Raw genomic sequence first — 22,387 nt, 5'->3', positions numbered from 1 at the left:
GTGGTTTCTAACTCTGCAATAAAAATATGTTTAAAAAAAAAATTGATTTAGAAAGAGCCCAGTTTGTGAATTCGAGGAAATCTACTCAGTAGTTTGGGAGTTATTAAAGAAATACATTTATACATATCTAGGGACACGGATCCTCTGCAGATCCACGGGTACCTAGTGGTACGCGCGGGTCCGGGTAAAAGCAAGACCCTGTACGGTAAATATGTATTACTTTACATTAAGAAAAACATAGAAATACACTGAAAAAAACAAAGGTTACTGGGACATTATCGTTAGGTTGGCATTTTTCCCACACAAAACTGTACAAATTCAGCAGTTATAAGTGTACTTATCTAAAGAAACTATAACTCATGCTGTTAAGTAACTTTAGACCACAAGTTATAGTTTATTAACATAAGTCTAGCCATAATGCTGAATTTCTGTGGCTTTGTGTGGGTAAAACATCAACCTAACTATAACCTCCCTGTAACCTTTGGTTGTTTCAGTGAATATACATATATATATGGTTTGCACGATTACCCATTGTAGGTGTCCCCACTAGTTTTATCTGTGACCCAATTTGTGTACCTCCTAAACATCATTCTAGACACACTGCTGACCTATCTACATTGTGACGTAAGTGCAAACCCCTGATGCGTCTTCTCTTCTTTTCTCTAACAGAAGATGAAGACTTCAGTCCAACGAAGACGCTCAACCCCTTCCGCCATCAGCAAAGCTCTCAGCAAGTCCAAGGCGCACTCCCGGTAAGACTTTCTACTCTAATCCACTAAATATTTGTTTGAATTTATTAAATAGTAAAAATGCTTTTTTATCATTGATAAAAATCATAAAAAATAATCTTGAGTTTCCAGTGGTGTCCACAGTGCTGTCTCAATGATAATGTTGCTCTTCGTCCTTTGTATATTCTCTTAAAATATATTGGTCCTATTTAGTTTTTAAAATATAACTTGAGCTTTCTAATTACCTTATGATACCACACCACTGCCAAACTGCTGTAAATAACAAATATTATAAGTACCCAAATTAGTGTTTACCCAGTTTACTAACCTCACAGTGATGCAAGGCTGAGTCGGTCATGCCAGGATGCAAATCTCTACATATGTTTCCGGCGGTTATTTAACTCACTGAGCCAACCGGCCAGCTGGGGCTGTGGCATAGCTTACTGTTCGAGGCACATTCCTATGGCTTGCTCTCTGCCTATCCTGGGTGGACTCACCAGGCACGCACCATGGCTTCCCTTTGACACTCCCAGTGGACTTATCACAGCATGTACCATAGCCAACGGTATAATGCGAATTCCCATAGGTTGCTGCCGGTCACTCCTGTCTGAGCTCCACAGGGCATGTACCATGGGCGGTTGCCTAGTTTCCCATCCGCATGCGCCGCTCCCTGTTGCTTCTGGGTGACTGCGCGGAGTCAAGGCCGCGGCTGGCTGCATAATGAACATTGGTATTAGCTGCTTGATAACTGCCACTGAGCGAACTCCTCAGAGCAAGTAACATGGACGGTTTATTTATTTATTTATTTATGCGATTTTCTATAGCGCGAACTTTACCCGAAGGTGTCAGAGCGCTTTACATATGCACCAGTTGAAAAACATAAGGACTTAGGATTACATGCGTTACAAAAAGGATACACATGGAAAAAATTGCAAATGTACAAGATGTAAAGTCACACAAGGAGGAGATACAAGTGGACATACTCTAAGAGTCACATAGGAATGGTAGATAGTATAAAGGTCTACTGCATATACTAGTGATTAGTTATCTCTATATACATAGGGAAGGGATACGAATGGGATGGGATACTTTACATAGGGAAGGGATACTTAAGAAGAAACTCTAAGAGTCACATAGGAATGGTAGATAGTACAAAGGTCTACTGCATATACTAGTTATTAGAGTTCTCTATATACAAAGGGAAGGGATACGAATGGATATACTCTAAGAGTCAACGGTCTACTGCATATACTAGTGATTAGAGTTATCTCTATGTTTCACTGTGATACTTTAACGCTTTAAGACGGTTGCGTAATGCTGGCTCCTATGGGCAACTCCTCTTATGCACCCATGTGGGGATTTGCTTGGGCACCATATTTAGTGTGGTGAAAAACGCATAATGGACTCTAATTATAGGTATGTGCATGGATGGCTGCATCATTTCTCATTCTTCTCCAGCACTCATGCATATGCACAGCTACATGCTTGCTGAAGCATGATCTGAACAGTCACTCCCATGCACACATGGCTCTAAACCACTTCCCACATAGACCACAATGCACTCACACGCCTTCTAACCATCCACACTCTTGCATCTGACGCTTAAGTGTCAAACCATTGACTCCTTTCACCTTCATGCATAGCTGCAGAGCCAAAAACAAACTGTTCCTTATGCACAACATCAAAACCCTAACTAGACAGCATAACACACATGAACTCTTCCATCAGCAGTGCCCCCACAGGAGTGTGTCATCCATTGGCTGATGCACAGTAGTGTCTCATCAGGGATTGTGCTATATAAAACCAAGCACATCACAATACCTCCCCCCAGGGTTACATCTCATGGGGGTTCCAGAGCTGTGGGCCTGTGAGGCCTCCACCGTTCAAGCCACTCCAGAACTCCTGGATGGTGGAGCTTTGCTGGTGTGTGAGGGGGCGGGGACTCTGCCACCCTTACACACACACACACACACACACACACACAATTCCCTGTGAGTTTCCTCTTGCTGCCCACATCAGATTAGCAGGAAGTGGTATTTCACTCTGCACCTCAAACCAGTAGGAAGTGGTTATTCCACAGGACATGCCTCTCTAACATAGGGGGGATGTGGTTCTGCATTAATGCTCACTTCCCCTCCAGTGACGTCAACTTGTACTTCAGATAAGCACATACAGTTTCTTGTGCAGAGCATTATAGTGCGGTGACTTGATTTCTAAACAGTAGAATCCCTCAGGTTCAGCGCTATTTTAGTAAATCCGTGCAAATCAATAATAGTTATGGCCTGAGTTGGAACCCTGTGACGTGTCCAAATGGAGTCCCTGCAGGATCATACTGAAGGCATAGAATGTCATTTAATTAAAACAAAAAAATTAGCAGACAATGGTCACGTGACAAAGCACTGTTCAATGACCGCGACTAATAGTAGGAGAGAAATGATGTCAGTGAAGGCACGAAGGGAAAGGATGCACCCAGTTAGAGACGCAGTTTAACAAAAAAAGGTGGAGCACGTGAACACGGTGTTCAGAGAGTGCCCTAGCAGCAAGTGGATACTAAAGTGAAACACATTAAATTATATATGAAAAAACATATATACAGAGATTGGTGAACAGGAATGAAGATATTAAACAACATTAACCTAGAGCAAAGGAAACGGAAACATTGGTAACCCCTCTGTGTAACAGAAAGAAACAAGGCGACTAGTTTGTTTCAAATACACTCTACAAAGTCATTAAAGGAATCAGTCTCAAAATGAAGGAACTGGCGAATAAATGGGATTTGTAACACGTTAATCAATTTCCCAGGATATAAGAGTAGTTGGGTAAAGTTTAAGATAAAGATGAAATAGCGAAACATTGAAATGTGCCTCACAACTTAGAATTTGTTTTACTTTCAGCAGTATGAATGAATTAATGAATTAATCTTTATTGTTCAGTTAAGTAAAACATACAATTAAAACACCAATTAAAATAGAAAATACAATAAAAAATCCAGCTGTAGCGTCTATCTCTGTGACTTATTAGTTCGCTGGTAAAAATGGTTTAGTAGAACATGTTGCCCATTCAAAAAAACGGAAGACTTATAAAAACGTTAATAAACAGTCGCAGGTAAGATGCTTAGTGCATTAGCAGAAAAAGTAGGTGCAGCGCGTAGATACGCGCTAAGCCATTGGTAGGTCGTCAAGTCATCAGGCAGAGGCGTAAAAAAATGGCTTATTGCATGCATTAAAATTAGGGGAGTGAGTGAGTGACTAACAGTATAACTGACGAAAGACCCTAGCCGTCAAGGGTTGGTGCGGGTTACTGGGTTGGTAAGCCAAGGGAGGGTGAGTGGATGAACAAGCGGGAAGCAAGTGCAATGTGACCTAGATTTGGAGGGCACACTAAAACCTAATACCCTAGGGCCATTGAGTGCGCGAAGTGCAAGCAGGCATGGGCGTTGGAGAACGACCACTCACTATGGGCCCAGCTTAGTCCATTTAGTTTCCACCAGACTCTTAAATTTCAGGGATTTCCAGTAGACCATTAGATGCTCTCCTTGTAGGCTGGCTATGATTGGCTGCCAACATGTGAGTGTTCGATCCTTATAAAGTGCGGTTTCCACAGACCTCATCGTTCTGTCATGAAGGTGGGGCAAGTGCAAACAATATGACAGATGACTTCCTTTGGAAAATGACAAAGCCAACACTCGATCTCAATGGAAGTTCTTCTCCAGACAGGAGAGTTGCATCGTGTTGGGAAGCAACCTAACTGGTGGTTCAGCAGTCTGAGGTTTGCCTTTTGCCCAAACTGTTGAGGCTTTAAGAGACCGTATGTGCCTATTGTCATCCAGGTGTGTGACCTTTTTGACAGCAGCACTTTGTCGTTGAGAGAGGAGAGCTTTTTTGCTATTGAATTTATAGCTCTGTTTAAAGCTGGCTGAGTGAGTGTTAGGGTCCAAAGAGCCCCTGTCTGAAACGTTGTTAGGGCCTGGTTTAGATAGTCATGTGCCTGAGTGCTTCCTGGATCAGAGATAGCCTTCCACAAGATGCTGCTAAGTCTGAGACTTAACTCATTTTTTAAATAATAACAGGATTTTAAAAAGCACCAAGGCTTTCAGCAGTATTATTTATCATTTTATTTCTTTTAGTCTTAACTTATTTTTAGTACCTCATAATATCCTATTGTCCTTCAACATGGATATAAATATTTAGTTTTTTCCTATCTTTTTTTCTTTTTGGAGTAATACCTCATATTCTCTTTTTTCTCCTTGCTACCAACACCCTTTATTTCTTTATGCACCCCTTTCTCTCCACCTCTTTTGGATTTCTCCTTTGTTTTCTCCATATCTTACTTTTTTTTCCTTCTCATCTTCATTTTCGCGTTTTTTCTGTTTTCATTACCCTTTCCTATCCTATTATTCACTTTTTTGTGTCTAGTCTTTGAATTTTTCAGAATCAAAATTTTTGACATAAAACTTTAGAAATAACAATTTGTCAAGTAAAACAGTTGGCATGTTGATGTAATATAAAAGATTCAAAATACACAAACTTGGTATGTATGATCAATATTTAGGTGTAAGTTCTATAGAAAATCCTTCAAAATAATACCACTTAATGAAGATCCGCTGATCTTCTTAGTAGCTGAGGGTATCACTAGATAGAAAATGGTGCAACTGGCTATGCGGACAAAAGTTAAAGACTAAAATCCTTCTAAAGATATTGTAATACTAATAAGTAAGAATCAGACCCTGCAAGTCACATATGAAAACAGAATAAAGACAACATTTTATGGATGGTTTGGCTTCCCCAAATGTAAAACTATCAGTAGTGCTTGTGCATCATCATGCTATTGGTTTAAAATTCTATTGGGTCACCAAATTAGATACACCTGGAGTCTCATCAATTGAACTAATTATGACTTCTAAATAATAAATCTAAGGATCACAAAATCAATATTATGAAATGAAGGAATTGGTCATCAATGAACAGTACCTGGACTTCTGTTGCAAGTACACTCTATCATTTAGCAAATGATCACACTTTCTTGTTCGTCTTCAATTTCGTTTATGTCTTCTTAATTTCTGTGTTCCTAATTTCTGTTAGCTATAGAAAACACCAAGGTACCGATAATGGGTTGGCCGGCGTTGTACCAATGGGAGGGAGGATACTGCCAGGCCAATTCCATGTGGCCCAGTATTCCTGAACCTGAAATACCTAAGTGGTAGCATATAAGGCTTGGTTTTATCAGGTGACAGGGAGGTAGACTCCACAGGCATGGCTTGCCACCTCCCCACCTCCTCTCACAAAACAGAATGATTGTGCAAAGCTCCTCCCCAGTAGCCCCTGCCCTGCTGTACAAGACCTCACCTGGGCACCCTCAATAGTCCCTGCTGCCATTTACCACCTGCTAGGTGTAGATAGTAAATTGGAGCAGAAAAGTCCCTAGAATAAGGGATAATGTTACGGAAAGGGATTTGCTAACTCTTGGTGTGCAAAGTTATTCCCAATAGTGAGGAGTGACACTTGTGACTGTACAGTACAGGGGTGGAATTCCTGCCAGAATCTTTTCAGATCATTTATGGTTGTTTTTTTTGTATTCGTCTCTCTTCAAGCACTTTGAAATGACCAAGGTAATGTGTGGGACTACACAAAACTCGTTAATGAATAGATAGATACCTGCTGTCCCATGGCAGGTATGTGAGAGAAGAGTCCATAATCCCCTCCACAATAGGCATGAGTACTGACCCCCTACTCTGCACTCCTTTCTATCCCATGGAAGAGAAGGAGGAACACTAATGCTTTATTCTTATAATAAGTAAATAAGGACACCCGTCATTCTGGATCTCACAATTTTTGTCCATCATTTGGCTCACATTAGATTAAATATTGCTATGCTTGAAATAATAGGCAACTTTAAAATTGATTCTTAGTACTCGGCAAACTGTGCTGGCCCCCCAGGGATAGGACTATCTCTTGGAAATGTTTCTAAGACATTTGGAGGTAGGAGTGAGTGAGGCAGTTTGTGAATGAGTAACTATACTACAATTATATAGCTAGGCATTCTTGAAGCGGTGGAGGGGTGCCGCGAAAAGTAGTCAAACATGTCTAGGCTGCCTAAGACTACAACTATCATCTTAAAAGCAGGTGCACTTCCTATCACTACATCTCAGGGGGCTGTAAGAGGCATTCTGGTTTATTTTGTTGTGGGGGGGGATGTGGCATAACCACCATGAGCAGCTGACTTTGGAATTTGGGAACTAGGTTTGAATCACTTAGGGCCTTACTACGAGTTCAGTGGTCCGGCGGCCATTGACCGTACCTGCCCCCGACATAAGAACACTGTACCTTTGGCCTTCCAACCGCCATATTACGAGTTTCTCCAGGGGCCGGCAGTGTGGCTGCTGTGGTCTTTCGGTTTGGGCAATGTATTTCTATATATATATCGATGACTGTGTGTACATTCTGACTGCATGTGTGTTGAACGCCCACAAATGCATGAGATAGATAAAAAAAATACCATCTATCCATTGCCGGAGTCTGACCTATATGTGGGCAGTCCAGGTAATGGCTATGTAGTACCAAAGTACTTACCTGTATTTTGCTGCAGACCGGGTTGTATTCCTCAGGGTGAAGATGCTGCTGTGTAGGGGGACATGGAGAAAGAGATCCACCTTGAAATCTGCTGAGAAGAACAGGAAAGGGGTGAGCCTTCAACCCAAATCCTTTGTCTTTGCTGACTGTTGGACGGTGGTCCAACCACTGCAGTTGGCTCATGGGATAGCCAACTTGTAATACGGACAGCGGTGTTGCACCTCTGTACCACTCTGTGGAGGCTGCCTTCTGTGACCCCCGAGGTCTGCATGGCAGAGCCAGCGGTTCGGCAGCCGTATTCCCAAAGCCAATGCGTACAACTCATAATATGGTCGGCCCACCCCCACCATGACAGCGGTCCATGGAACGCAGAACTCATAATGAGGCCCTCAATCTCCCAATGCCTAAAAACCACAAAGAACCCAAAAAAGTGACCTTCTGTAATGTAGTCTTTTGCATAGAGCGCTCTGATGCCTTAAAACCATGTTTGCCCTATATAAAACGGCACAAATAAAAAAAATATACAAGTAACAATGTACACAATGAACCAGCTGTACTAACGGACAATATCGCTTACAAAAACCCATGTGATTGAACGTATGGTGGATGATGAGTTTACACACAGAATGAACCAAATGCATACATTACACCTTAACCACTTTTTTGGAGGGTATGTGTAGTATGTTGGTCCATACATACATGAAATGATGTAGCCGAGGCAGATGAGGTAGAGTTGTGAAGTAGGTTTATTCAACCATTAGCAGGATAGTAGGAAGTATAACTCAGGAATATGTAGCCCCACCAGGAGCAGCCTCTTAGCTACTCAGCCCATACTCCAACTGCCAACCCTCATACCAGTCACACAAGCATTCCATCCATGTCAATCACACTCACATTCTAACCTGGAACACTCACACTGGCTGAGTAGCTAGATGCAGAGAAATGCAGTAACATAAACTCTAAACCCAGAATACTACACATCCTCTCTCTCTCGAAATGGAAAACAAAAGAGAACCAAAGAGCGAAGAAAAAAAACTATCCACAATCAAAGTATACAATAGTAAAATGTATCCGTAAACCCAGGGATGAGAAAGACTTCACACCACGAGAGGGTAAACAGACAAAAGCCAGAAAAGAAGGAAGAAGGAGACAGTAAATACTAACACTGACACCATCCTCCTCCTTCAATATTGAAAAAAGAAAAATGAAATATGAGAGACGAACTCACAAACAACAAGTGAGCAAGACCTAACGTGAAGAAAACGTCTTCACGAAGGTAGACTGTGGCAACCAAAAGCCACTCCTCAAGAGAGGAACTAAGAAGACAATGGGACTAACCCATAAGCGAAGGTGTAACAAGGGACAAACCCAAGAAAACACACGCAGCACGGGAAGGTGCAGCACAATGTGGCAAAACAATTCCACTCCTCATGTGAGGAACACTGAAAATATGGGGCTACCCATGAATGAAGGTGTAACAGAGGAAATACCTAAGAACACAAGCAGCACAAGATAGTGCAGCACAATGTGGCAAATATTCCACTCCTCATTTGAGGAACACTGAAAATATGGGGCTACCCATAGACAAAGATATTACAAAGGACATACCCGAGAACACTCGCGGCACAAGAAGGTGCAGCACAATGTGGCAAAGTTTCCACTCCTCATGAGAGGAACTGAGAAAATATGGAGTTACCCATAACCAAAAAGAAGGAGGTGTAACAGGGGACAGGACCCAAGCACACACACAGCACGAACAGGTGCAGCACAATGTGTCAAACCAACACATAGTAAGAAGTGAAGCACAACCAGCTTACACAAGACATAGAGAGAAATGTGATGCACAGGGCGTCTTACACACTGGACACAAAAGAGAAATTTGCACAGTGCGATATGCACGTAAAAACGTACAACAAGGTGTCCAACACAAGTAGAGAAGGTATAAAGTCCTAAGCAAAGACTTTGACCCAATAACCCAAAGATGAGGGTTAACTAATGGTAAAACCATGAGGGGAAATAGGATTACAACCTAAACCCATCCCAAAAACAGGGATACAATGATGCAAATGAGGGTGAGAGAACCCTTAACGAAAACTTTGGGCAGACATGAGTGGGAGAACACATGTACCAAACTAAAGCATTAAAATGAGGGTGAGAGAACCCTAAACGAAGAGGGTGAGAAAACCCACATATGAAAAGTGACACAAGCATAAATGCAGTGTAGACATAAGGGTGAGAACCCAACATAAGTTAAATGACACATTGCTTACACATTTCAAAATTGAACATACTGTAAGTTAAAAATATGCTTATAAATTAACCACAGTCATAGGTGTGCCTGTCACCGGGATGATGGACAGGCATGATGTAAGGTACACGAAAATACCACATGGCAGCAGAACAAAGTACTTTTAAACCGTTATAATGCCCATAGAGGATTGAAACGAAACGTGGCATGAACTCAGTTGAAGGATTTCATGTAGCAATGTGCAGGAGCTTAATCAAATACAAACTGTACCACGTTGAACGAAGCTTGTAGGAGAAATAGTCTTCAAGCACATGTGACAGAAACAAGAAGATAATGAAACAGTACCTTGCTGCTGGCGAGATTCCTGAAAAGAATACATGGCCCAAACGATGTTTGAAAATGCGTGAAGAAAACTCTTGAAGAATAACCAACGGAAGAATTGAAGAGTCGGAGGTCAATTTGAGCGCATAAGAACTCAAAGCTGAGTCGGTGTACACAGCCTCCTCCACTCGGTGCCGTGACGAACGACTCACAACAACCTCTGCGCCGCGTCTCGAAGAAATGACTGGATTGCCATGGTTACAACTTTAGTCATACAATGGCCGGCTCGAACGTCTCACGTTGCGATGCGCTGCCAATCTCGTGCGTCCTCCATGGCCAACTACGACTCACGCTGATGCAACACGCTGCCAACCAACGTGTCTTCCCTTGCTGACTCACGTCGCAGATAGAAGAAGATGACGTCACAGAGAGTCGATGCGGTGCTCCGTGCGGCACTGTGCACGAGGTGAGTTCCCCGAGGCATTTTTAAATATTAAACAAAAACCCAACTGTCAATTTAGGAAGCCTAGCAGAAGCACACAAAAAGGTCTTAAAAACATGAAGAACTCCGCACAAAAATCACGATGAAGTCCACTGACAAAGTCGGCCTCCTCCCAATAAGGCAGAGATGCTCTTGGTCAAGCATAAATTACATCCGTAGCAACTGTCACATCAGCTGTAGACAAATTAAGCAGGCAGACACAGGTCATCCACTTTAAGCACTAGTACGGATACGGATGGCTACACGTACACGAAGATGGTAACACATCCAACATCTTGTTGAAAAGAAAGTCATTATCTACGCACTAGTCCAGAAAGACAACAATTACCTTTGCTCCAGATTAAGTTCAATGTTGACACTTCTTGCTTAAGGTTGTTGCTTCCAAGGCACTATTTTAGACGAAGTTCCTTCTGCGTCACATAGGTAGCTTGATTGATGATTTACTACGCAGAATCCTTGTTTAAGATGACTTAACAGCACGCTTTTACTAGGGCTGCCTGGTGTGTTCGGCACTGGTGGGGCTTCTTAACGTGCTAAATAAGATTTCTTTCTTACTTTTGATGATGCTTGTTCCTTTAGTGTAACTGGATACTCCCAACTCTTTCTTGATGGCATTTTCTTTTTGCGCAGGAAAGTCTCCTCCAGATCGTCGCCATGAATAATGTAGTATGTTGTTCCATACATACATGAAATGATGTAGCCGAGGCAGATGAGGTAGAGTTGTGAAGTAGGTTTATTCAACCATTAGCAGGATAGTAGGAAGTATAACTCAGGAATATGTAGCCCCACCAGGAGCAGCCTCTTAGCTACTCAGCCCATACTCCAACTGCCAACCCTCATACCAGTCACACAAGCATTCCATCCATGTCAATCACACTCACATTCTAACCTGGAACACTCACACTGGCTGAGTAGCTAGATGCAGAGAAATGCAGTAACATAAACACTAAACCCAGAATACTACAGTATGTTCCAATCCAGTGGTAAGGTAGGTGGAAATATATCCTGGTGCCACAAACTTGATTGGAAGCTTGTACAATGCTTTATACAAAATATTTACATACAATATCAAAGTTGAAATCCAGTTTGGGCTAAAAGGCACATTTTCTGTAACACTAGTAAGCATCTGTAAATCGCCATCAGAGTCATGGGCTCTAATGAAAGGGACCCCAGGCATTATTTATATTAAGAGACCTGAATAGCCTACAGCACTGTTGGAGCCACACTGCTCTTTAATGGGCGTAAGATGCAGCACAACATCTGGTGGAACTGGGGGGTAAATTGTCCTGGTGTTAAATAGATTGAAGCCCAGCTGTCTGGACGCGACCTCATAACATCTGTGGAACCAGAGGTTCAAGGGGACCTTCCCAGGAGCCTTTCATCCGTCTGTAATGGATGGGACAGAGAGCAATCACTGTGCCTTTGATCAAGATAAAAGAGGTTCCATTTCATAAAAATGTCGGTTGTAAAGTAAGGGTAATGTTAAAAAAGAACAATCATAATAAAAAACCTGATGATTTCGTGTTTTTCTTCGAGAATTTTAATATGTTTCAGTTCATGGGGTCATTAATTTAGTCTGAATCGAATTTGTGCTTTTCAACAACAGCTTCCCTACTCCTAAGAATGATTAATCCAAATTTAACAAATTATTGACATAACTTGTCCACCATTCCCTAGCCCCATCTAACCCCATCCAGATGCCATCTTGAATATCCTTAAGCACAATGGTTGCCAATGTCACAGGAAGCACACTTTGCTTCTGTAGACAGTGAACTTTGATGTATTTCTTTGGTTGTTCCTGGTCTTACATCCCTGTTATGTGCCTGATTTAGAATTTGGCATCACAAACGTGACGGATAGACCGCCTGCCAAATTACAAGTCCATTATATCCTCTGGCACTTGTGACGGAGTAAGCAGTCCACCAAATTCTAAATCAGGCTCCGGCTCACGTCACCGGAAAATAATAGTGACCGAATCAATGTTGTGGTTGAACTTAAGAAATTGTTGAAGCTGGGAGATATCTAGGAGACATCCCCTCTTCCTAGGATTTGATAATCAATTAAGCTCCGTAATTAAATAGAAGTCAGAGCTGTGGGTTAGGGTGAGAGTTTCTTGAGAAATGGGTACTTTTGGAGCAACATAGAAGGTGCTAACTGAATAATGAGCTGAAAGCCAGGGTTTCAGCTCACTGCACTAAAGAGAGTAAGGGACCATCACAAGTCTGAGGTCAGATTACAATGTTATAGGAATGATGTGGCAAAGTACATGCGGCGAGGTCAAAGGTCGGGAGGCAGAGTTGCATAGAGGTTGTAGAAGAAGTGAAGAAAGTAGGTGGGAGATATTTAACTCTTATTATATAGGAACAAAATGTTATAGCTTGGTTACAACTCATGGGAGATGACAGATGTAGGCGCTGTGTGGTCTGGCTCAGGGAATTTTTAAACTAACAGGCAGTGGCATCGAGGATTGAAGTGAGCCGATACATTTGCCAGAAAGAATGCTTGCCTGCCAGTAAACATTGCCTTTTACCGGCAGTTTCAGCTTTTTCTGTTCAGCACAGTGGGGTCTTCTGTTGATTTGGGGCATTTTTTTCCAGCCTATTGTAATTCCGTTTTCGTACTGACAGCAGCGATAAAACAAAAGCACTGGCAAAACCAACAGGCTTGGCGTTGCGTGCCAGTCCTTTGCCTTTTTCAGTGCTTATTTTAGTTTCTCATGGTTTTTTGCAAAATTTTATTGCTGTCAGGGAAGCTGCCAGGCTGTTGTAAATGAACACCTTCAGCGCGGCGCGAATTTTCGCGCTGTGCTGAAGGTTCTAAAAAACGGGTGGGGCCGTGACGGAACGGTTCCGTCATAAGCACAGCCCAACCGGCGCTCATGACGGAACCGTTCCGTCACAAGCATCAAAGGAATTAAAAAAAAATTGCTAAAAGCAAAAATAGATTTTTGCATAAAAAAGTTTACTTAACCAAAGTAGCCCCTGGCATTGAAGGGAACTACTATGTGTGAGGATGTGATCCTTGTGAAAGAACCAAACGCCGTCACTCATAGTGAAGTTAACCAATGGCTGAAGTGGGCTGACCCACTGCCCCATGTTGTAGTCTGTAGTGAGCGGAATCAAAATGTGAATGACATAATAGCAGACCAATGGATGAAAAGGGCTGACTGATATGTTATACCTAAATCTTAGTAAAATAAAAAGGTCTTAGGTCACGCCACACCATAAAAAGCCCTAGTTGGATGTAAAAGTTAAGAGATCTGCAAGGAGACACCTGTGTCCAAAGGAAGTTATTGACAAGCTGGATGGAGACTCCTTATAAGAGTGGATAAGCCACGTTTTGGCTGGATTGTATTCTGGGCTTCCTTCTAGGTAGGACGGTTTCAATGGAGGCTCAGTTTCCTGGAACTCTGCCAGTACCAGATTAGTTTCGTCTCTAGGAGGCCTACGCCAGAACAATTCTCTCTCTCGCTCTACTGTGTTATTTGTCAGAAATTAGTACCAGGAGCCCAAGTGCAAATTCCTCAGACTTCATCTGGCACGCGGGCTTGCAGTGTCAGGAGAAGGGTGGCTGGATGGAAACTCCAGAAGTCGACAAGCCTTGTGTGGATACAGGAGTCTGTCCCTTCAACACATATTTATCATTCGTCCAGTGTTTTGCCTTTTTTTTCATTTCATTTGCATTTATATAGCGCATAAATCACCCGAAGGTCATTGATTGCATTATTCGAGAGGGGAGGAGAGAACTTGTTTTGTCTGCAGGGAGAACCAGTGCCATCTGCGAGAGGGATGCTGGGTTTGTGTCTGCAGCATGGAAGTCCTGGAAATTAATGCTGTAGGACTTAGTTTGTGCAAACTGGTTTTGAGTTCATTCATACAAACTACCCGAGGTTTTCTGAGAGTCTGTATATTACGATGTACACGTGCATACAAATGGATTTACAAGTGGAAGGAGTATCTCGAGGTGGATTAAAGAGGCATGGGGTGAAATCAAGACTACACAGATTAAAGAGGCATGGGGTGAAATCAAGACTATGCAGATTAAAGAGGCATGAAGTGGAATCAAGACTACACAGATTAAAGAGCCATGAGGTGGAATAAAGACTACGCAAATTAAAGAAGCATGAGGTGGATTAAAGACTACGCAGATTAAAGAGCCATGAGGTGGAATCAAGACTACGCAGATTAAAGAGGCATGAGGTGGATTAAAGACTACACAGATTAAACAGCCATGAGGTGGAATCAAGACTACGCAGATTAAAGAGGCATGAGGTGGAATCAAGAATAGGCAGATTAAAGAGGCATGAGATGGAATCAAGAGTACACAGATTAAAGAGGCATGAGGTGGAATCAAGACTACGCAGATTAACTAGGCATGAGATGGAATCAAGTTGAGCAGATTAAAGAACCATAAAGTGGAATCAAGACTACGCAGATTAAAGAGGCATGAAGTAGAATCAAGACTACGCAGATTAAAGAGGCATGAGATGGAATCAAGAGTACATAGATTAAAGAGGCATGAGGTGGAATCAAGACTACACAGATTAAAGAGGCATGAGGTGGAATCAAGACTATGCAGATGAAAGAGGCATGAAGTGGAATCAAGACTACACAGATTAAAGAGGCATGAGGTGGAATCAAGACTACACAGATTAAAGAGGCATGAGGTGGAATCAAGACTACACAGATTACCCTATGGCTTAATTTCCACAGTTTTCCTGCTCTATAGCGGGCCGTCGGCGCAGCTCCGTCTAAATGGCTCCTTGTCCATTTCGGGTATATCGGGGGACCAGATAGGGCTGCCCCTTATCCTCGCTCTTATTCATCCTAGCCATGGACCCACTGGTCAGGCATTTTCAGGAATGCTACATGCATAGAGGCCTGCAGTTCAATACTGGTCCACTCTTAGCTTCTCTATATGCCGATGATACCATTCTTTATGCCCGGGAACCGCACCTAAATTTGTCACCTCTTACCCGAGAAATCATTAGTTTTGGCAGATTTGCAGGGTTAGGCATTGTTGGACCTGCGATGGGCAAGCCCAGCACAAAGGGGGTAGCTTGGCTCAAGTGACAAGGCAAGTGAAGGCTGTAGTGTTAAGCGGGCTCTGACCCAATAATAACTCCTTGTACATCCACACCAAAAAGAAGGACACCACACCACTGCTGTAGAAAAATACGATTCCTTTATATAAAAGTTCTTTGTTGTAAATAGGGTTGACTGGGAAAGCACATACACATTTCTTTTGGTCATACAGTTCTGGTAATAAATAGTATTAATAAATAGAATAACTTCAGGAATGAGTATCACAATAAATATCAGAATAAATATCAGAATAAATATCAGAATAAATATTGGTTCATTTAAATAAACAACCACATTTATTTATTTATATCATTTCTAAAGCGCGCTGCAACCCTACGGGCATCCTGGCGCTGCCTACGGGCATCCTGGCGCTGTTTCTTCTGGTATCGCTGCCACCAATTAAATACTTTAGGATCATCACATTTGCCATACGTTTCAAATGGGAAAGATAACTCTTACAGTTTATGTTGTTTTCAATGACCATGTATACGGCTTCTCTGAGCACAAAATAAGGTTTGGGACTCTTTAATGATCATTCAGGGCGTATGCGCGTATATCTAAAAGGCAAGGAAACACAGTAAATACATCATTTGCACTCGGCGGTCACCAGGATAGGATCTCTGCTTTTGCCGGTGAAGTCTATGTGCGCCTACGGGCTTTAGCACCACTAGAACACAGGCGGCACCAGTTCAAAGTCTTTAGACTGACGAACGGGCTGCCGGAGAGGTCACACAACCTTCGCGCACAGTCAAATGAATGCCGGTTCACAGTTCCTTCACAACGCTGCATTCACTATGAAGAAACGGGCCCACCTCACATCGGCTGCAATCGGAATACGATTCAGTCGGGCACAGCACTTCTCTCGTCAGCGACGGGGTTCTCAGGGGCTCCACGGACCTCCCTCCGACTTCCGCATACAGGGTGGTTCCCGCCCACAGCTACAGCTCCCGGGTCACTGGGGAGTGGCAGAGACGCTAGTCCCGCCCAACGAAGGCCGGCCTTTCCCCGCCCCGGCGCACCACCTCACCTTCAACCTGCGCAGGAAGCGCTCTATGCTGGTGGGGCTCGGAGACGTCCGAGCTCCCTTCTAGAGGCGCCTGTCGCGAAGGGGGCACAGCTGACGATCGCTGTCGCGGCGAACTTGCTCTCGCCTCGCGACTCGATAAATCGATCACAGTTCACCACCGGGGGGGCGGGGAGGCACACGAATCTGGCCACAGTCTTTGGGGGCAATGAGGTACTCGCTGGGCAGGCGCTGTAGGCGCTAGATCACTTCTCACGTAGCTGACTGGAACGCCAGTCAGACACAACGCCAGCAACCCTTTGCTGCTCTACTGCCTGCGCTACCAGCCACCTCAGGGGTCAACAGGGCAGGTGTCAATCTGGTGTCAAGTCTGGAATCTCTTCTCATAATCCAAAATGGCCGCCAGGGACTGGGCCTTATATAGCCAGTGCCCTGGGGTACTGGCACAAGCCAGAAGGTTCTAGAACCTTCTCTGGCTGTGACAATGACATGGCACTCTTGAGGGGTATTTAGGACACTCACAGCCACCGTACTGGGGTTCTAGAGCAGCCATTTTGTGTACCTGAGGAAAATAAAGGAATTCCTGTCAGAAATGCGCGCCAAACAAAGGGCGCCAAAACCTCAAAAGGCCAGGGTTCATGAAGGCTCCAATGGGAGTCACTTCACATGAGGAAAAAGGGGTGTTCACCATTTTAGGTCCATTTATACAGGTTGACAACCCCAGTTTGTAATGCCACAGGTTTGGGCCAAGAGCCTTGTAAATAGGTGCCACAAACCTTGTGAGCAACTGGGCGTCAAGGAGCATCTAACCCCATGAAACAACACAGAAAAAGTCCTGGTAGACAAATAAAAAGCGACAAATTTTGGGAGGTACAGGGGAACAAAAGAAATCATAGTGGTGAGGGGACTCTCAGAAGCAGACGGGTCTAACACGCTTCCCCCCCAGCTGAAAGTGGGGAGAGCTACCCAACCCCTTGGGAGTCCTCAACACTAAGGCGGAAATACCTGGAGAGACCGTCTGCATTGGCGTGGTCAACTCCGGGCCGGTGTTCCACCCGAAAGTCCATTCCCTGTAGGGAGATAGACCACCTCAACAGTTTGGGATTTTCCCCCTTCATTTGCATGAGCCAACGAAGGGGTCGGTGGTCTGTCTGAACAAGGAAGTGTGAACCAAACAAATATGGTCGCAGCTTCTTCAGTGCCCATACTGTATTGTATTAAATTGTATTAATTCTTATAAAGCGCGATTGCTGGCCAATGGGCGTCCAAGCGCTGAGCATAAAGACAGGGCTGGTGAAAGCGGGATGGTTAGAGCTCAGAGGACCTTGCAAACAGGAGGGTCTTCAATTGTTTACGGAAGGAGAGCAAGTTCGAATTGGACCGGAGTTGTAGAGGCAGTGAGTTCCACAACTTCGAGGCGTTTAGAGAGAACATCCTTCCTCCGGTCCGAGCTCTCCTTACTTTAGGTACCACGGCCAAGAAGGCCTCCGTCGACCGAAGGGTTCTCTTTGGGTGGTAGTGGGTGACTAAGTTGGTATTGATTGCGGGCCTGTTTTCCAGAAGGCCCGATGGGCAATGCATAATGCTTTGAATGTCACTCTCTGCCTTACTGGCAGCCAGTGTAGGCTTTTCAATGCGGGTCTGGCTGACTGAGTACGTGGGATTTGTAGCAGGGTGCGGGCTGCGCAGTTCTGAACCACTTGTAACTTTCGTAATGTCATCTCGGGGGCTCCCACGTACAGGGCGTTGTTCGAGTCTAGCCGGGACTGAATCAAGCCTTGCATTGCTATTTGTTTGGCTTCCATAGGCAGAAGAGGTAAGACTTTCCTCAATATTCTGAGCAAGCCGAAGCAAGTAGCGGAGAGCTTAGTGGCCTGAGTGGAGAAGGAAAGGTTTTTGTCGAGCCATACTCCTAGGCTTTTTACACTTTCCTTAGGAATAGGAGGGGTTCCCAGGCAAGGAGGCCATAGGGAGGTGAAAGACACTGGCAGTGCTGGGCCCAGGAGCATGAGCTCAGTTTTATCTCCATTAAGTTTGAGGGAGGAGGATGTCATCCATACCTTGACATCCTCTAGACACTTCATCAGCCCTTCAGATGTTTTGCTGTTGCCCTCTTGAGCCAGGGAGACCACTAGCTGGGTATCATCAGCATATGATATGATTTTGATACCGTATGGTTCGACGACCCCAGCCAGTGGTCTCATGTATATGTTAAACAGTGCCTGGCTCAAAGAGGAGCCCTGCGGTACCCCACAGCTAAGTGGTTTCTCAGCTGACACTGTTTCCCCATCGAAGATCTGGAAGGATCTGTTGGTCAAGAAGGAGTCCAGCCACTTCAATGCATCTCCAGTTACTCCAACTTTGCGAAGACGGTTCAGCAAGATGGCATAGCTGACCGTATCGAAGGCTGCACTTAGGTCGAGGAGGATCACTGCCACTGATCCTCCCCGATCTAGTATCGTTCGTGTTTCTTCGGTAACCGCTAGCATGGCGGTCTCAGTCCCATGTTTGGGTCTGAAGCCTGTCTGGGTTGAGTCCAATAACGAGTTGGTTTCAAGAAATTGGACTAATTGGGTGTTGATATACTTCTCCAGGACCTTGCTTATCCAGGGAAGTATGTTATGTTATGTTATGTTATGTGCATACTCTTTTATAGCGCACGGCTACCCATGCAGGTGTCCCGGCGCTTTTGCAGAAAGATCAGAAACCAGTATATCCGTACAGCAATTCAAAGGTGGTCATAGCGATCACGCAGAAAAGAGCCACGTCTTTAGCTCCTTTCTAAAGGAAAAAAGACTATTGGCTTTCCGCAAAGAGATCGGGAGCCCATTCCAGTGGAGGGCCGCTAAATAGCGGAATGACCGACCACCCATCCGGGCACGTTTGATAGACGGGACCACAATCGTGGCAGATGAAGCCGATCGCAGCATCCTCCTTGGAACATAAAAGGCCAATCTCTTCTTGATGTACGCAGGGCCTACAGAATGCAGGGCCTTAAAAGCCAAGGTCAGAGTTTTAAAAATAACTCTTTTAGAGATAGGGAGCCAATGTAACTCCTTGAGCAAACTAGAAGCTCTGGCTCTGCGTGGGAGGCCAAAGATTGCCCTTGCAGCAGAATTCTGGACTATCTGCAATCTTGCCAGCAAGTATTTCGGCAGACCCACATACAAGGCATTAGCATAATCAAAACGTGATCCAACTAATGCCTGAACTACAATTCTCTTGTAATGCAGTGATAACATCGGCAAGAATTTTCTGAGCATCCTCAGGATTCTAAAGCATTTCCCTGATAGTGCATTGATCTGGGATCTAAAGGACAGGTCCACGTCGCAGATCACACCAAGATTTTTGGCCTGCATTGATACCGTCTCGGGAGGAAACATGTCCTGAGGCCACCAGGATTTCCAGCATGGGTCTGGAACACAACCAAAAAAGAGCAACTCAGACTTGTCTGAGTTGCATTTTAGGCTATGTCGTTGGAACCACGCAAAAACGGAACCAAGGCAGTCCCTGATTTTTTCCCATCAAACGCCTCTCCCTTCCTGCATGTAAACAGGAGCTGGGTGTCGTCAGCGTAGGATATGACCTGGGCACCAAAAGCCTCCGCCACCGCCGCCAGAGGGGCCATATAGATATTAAAAAGGATGGGGCTCAGAATGGATCCTTGAGGAACCCCCACCCCTAGCGGCGGCATTTCAGCGGAGAACGGTGGTGCCCAGATCACCTGTCGGCGGTCCGACAGAAAGGATCTAAACCAATCCAACACCGTCCCACGAAACCCGATCTCCTGGAGTCTTAAAAGGAGACCGTCATGTGGGACGGTGTCGAAAGCCGCCGACAGATCCAGCATGACTAGTACAGCCTTACCCCCTAGATCAAGCGTCTCCCTGATAGCTTCAGTGACCTCCAGAAGGGCTGTCTCCGTGCTATAGTTAGCACGAAACCCCGACTGGGTGTCGTGGAGGATGCTATTGCTCTCGATGTAGTTGGTAATCGAGAGCTGCACGTGTTTTTCAACAACCTTCGCTAGAGCAGGGAGAAGGGATATCGGTCTGTAATTAGCATGCGTCAGGGGATCTAAATTTGGCTTTTTGATTAGAGGCAAAATCAGTGCATGTTTCCATGCCGGGGGAACCACTCCCGTGGACAAAGACAGGTTCAGCAGAGGGTTCAGCAGGCTGTTAACAGCTGCCGCTGCTCTGCCCAAGAATTTAGCCGGACAAGGGTCCAAAGGGGAACCTGACTGAAGTCGAGATAGAAGATCATACGAGGTTGAGCAGGTCATTTGAGGGAAAGCCGACAAAAAAGGCATGGTACATTCACTCAAAGAGGGAAGTGTGGGACTGTATGCTGACAATGTAGGGTCTGGAACAGAAAAAGACTCCTGAATTGTCTTGATTTTTTGAGCGAAAAAAGCTGCAAGCTGCTTTATCCACTCTTCAGAATGAGAGTGGGCAGGAGAACAGGCGGCAGGTGAAGTAAACTCTTTAACTATTTTAAAAAGCTCTTTACTTGTATTGCTGGCTTAATCTATTCTGTGTTCCAGATAGCTTTGCTCACTCTCAGCAATAAGGAAGTAAGGATATAGGGCGGTAGCTGGAGTAATCATCTGGGTTAAGATTGTTTTTTTTTAATATTGCCCGGACCATGGCTCTCTTCCATGCCTTGGGCACTGTACAGGAGGAGATGGAGGAGTTTAGTAGGTCTAGAATCACGGGCAGGGTGGCTTGGCTTGCCTGGAATAGTATCTCAGGTGGGGCTGGGTCACGGCGGGAGCCAGATTTGTTTGGCGTGCCAATTGGTGGAGAGTATCAAGGTTAAGTGGGGGAAATATTCCAAATTTGCCTGGTCTGGGGGGGGGGAGATACTTGCAGATGTCGGAATGACTGTTCCCGAATTGCTGGCTGCTGTTGGGAAAGAGGAATAGATCTGGGTGACTTTATTGAGAAAGAAATCCGCTAGTTCATTACATTGTTCTTGTGTTTTTGTCAAGGGGGGGGCGTGTTCACTTTAGTGCATTTTTTCAATAATTGAAAGATTTCCCTGGGTTTGGACTTGGCTTCCATGATTTTATCTGCAAAGTAAGTAGCCTGGGCTGCCCTGACCCCGTCTCTACAGGCCTTGATTGCCTCTTTGTATTGGGACTTTTTTTCAGGTAGGAAGTTTAGTCGCCACGCTCTCTCTCGTTTCCTACAGAGGCGTTTTTGTTCTCTTAGAGTGTCTGAGAACCAGGGAGCTGATTTGTGCAGCCTCTTTGGAAAAGATCTCCGGGAAGGGAGAATCGTATCTAGTGAGTTCCTAATCCAGCCCTCGTAATTTTTATATGCTATATTAGGGTCTGTGCAGGGGGGTGGGCGAGTGGAGTCTAGGTTGGTTTTCCAAGATTCCAAAGGTAGTTTAGCCCAGTTTCTCTTTGTTATGGTTTGGGGGGTGGCCAGGGGGGTCTTGATAGTGAGCCAGGTAAGCGGAATGAAAAAATGGTCCGTCCAGGGGAGGCGAATGGGTTGCCCCACCACCAAGTCGGTGGAGTAGCTAAAAATCGGATCAAGGAGGTTACCCTTTTCATGGGTTGGAGCTGTGACCAGCTGGGTTAATCGTAGGGCTGCTAGATCATCTGTGAGTTCCAAGGCAGTATGATCTGTGGGGGAGTTAAAATGGAAATTAAGGTCTCCTAGAACCGTGTAATTAGCGGCTGTCATGCTTCGATTGGCTATAATTTCTGGAAGAGATCTATGAAACAGCTTGTCTGGTTCTGGGGGACGATATATCAGGGTGCCAGAGAAGGAGCTGTTCGCCGTGAAATCTATCCTAAATGCAAGACTCTCGCATTCAGGTATAGTTTCAGTTGTCACGCGACAGTGATACTGGTCTTTAACAATGATGGCCAGGCCGCCTCCTCTCCCCTTTGTCC

At 44.6% G+C, this 22,387-nt stretch overlaps 1 protein-coding gene across 2 annotated transcripts in view; it reads left to right on the top strand.

The window, feature by feature from the left end:
* The window catches only part of LOC144752187 (rho GTPase-activating protein 20-like), a 499,614-nt gene that overhangs the window by 211,130 nt on the left and 266,097 nt on the right, over positions 1-22,387 (top strand). For both annotated transcript variants that reach the window (XM_078640127.1, XM_078640125.1), the window contains exon 2: positions 670-752. In XM_078640127.1, the coding sequence (XP_078496253.1) occupies positions 670-752 (83 nt within the window). The remainder of the gene's footprint in view (positions 1-669; positions 753-22,387) is intronic.

Source organism: Lissotriton helveticus, chromosome 4_2 (genome assembly GCF_964261635.1).
Source record: "Lissotriton helveticus chromosome 4_2, aLisHel1.1, whole genome shotgun sequence".
Taxonomy (NCBI): domain Eukaryota; kingdom Metazoa; phylum Chordata; class Amphibia; order Caudata; family Salamandridae; genus Lissotriton; species Lissotriton helveticus.
This window is presented reverse-complemented; position numbering and strand designations above follow the sequence as displayed.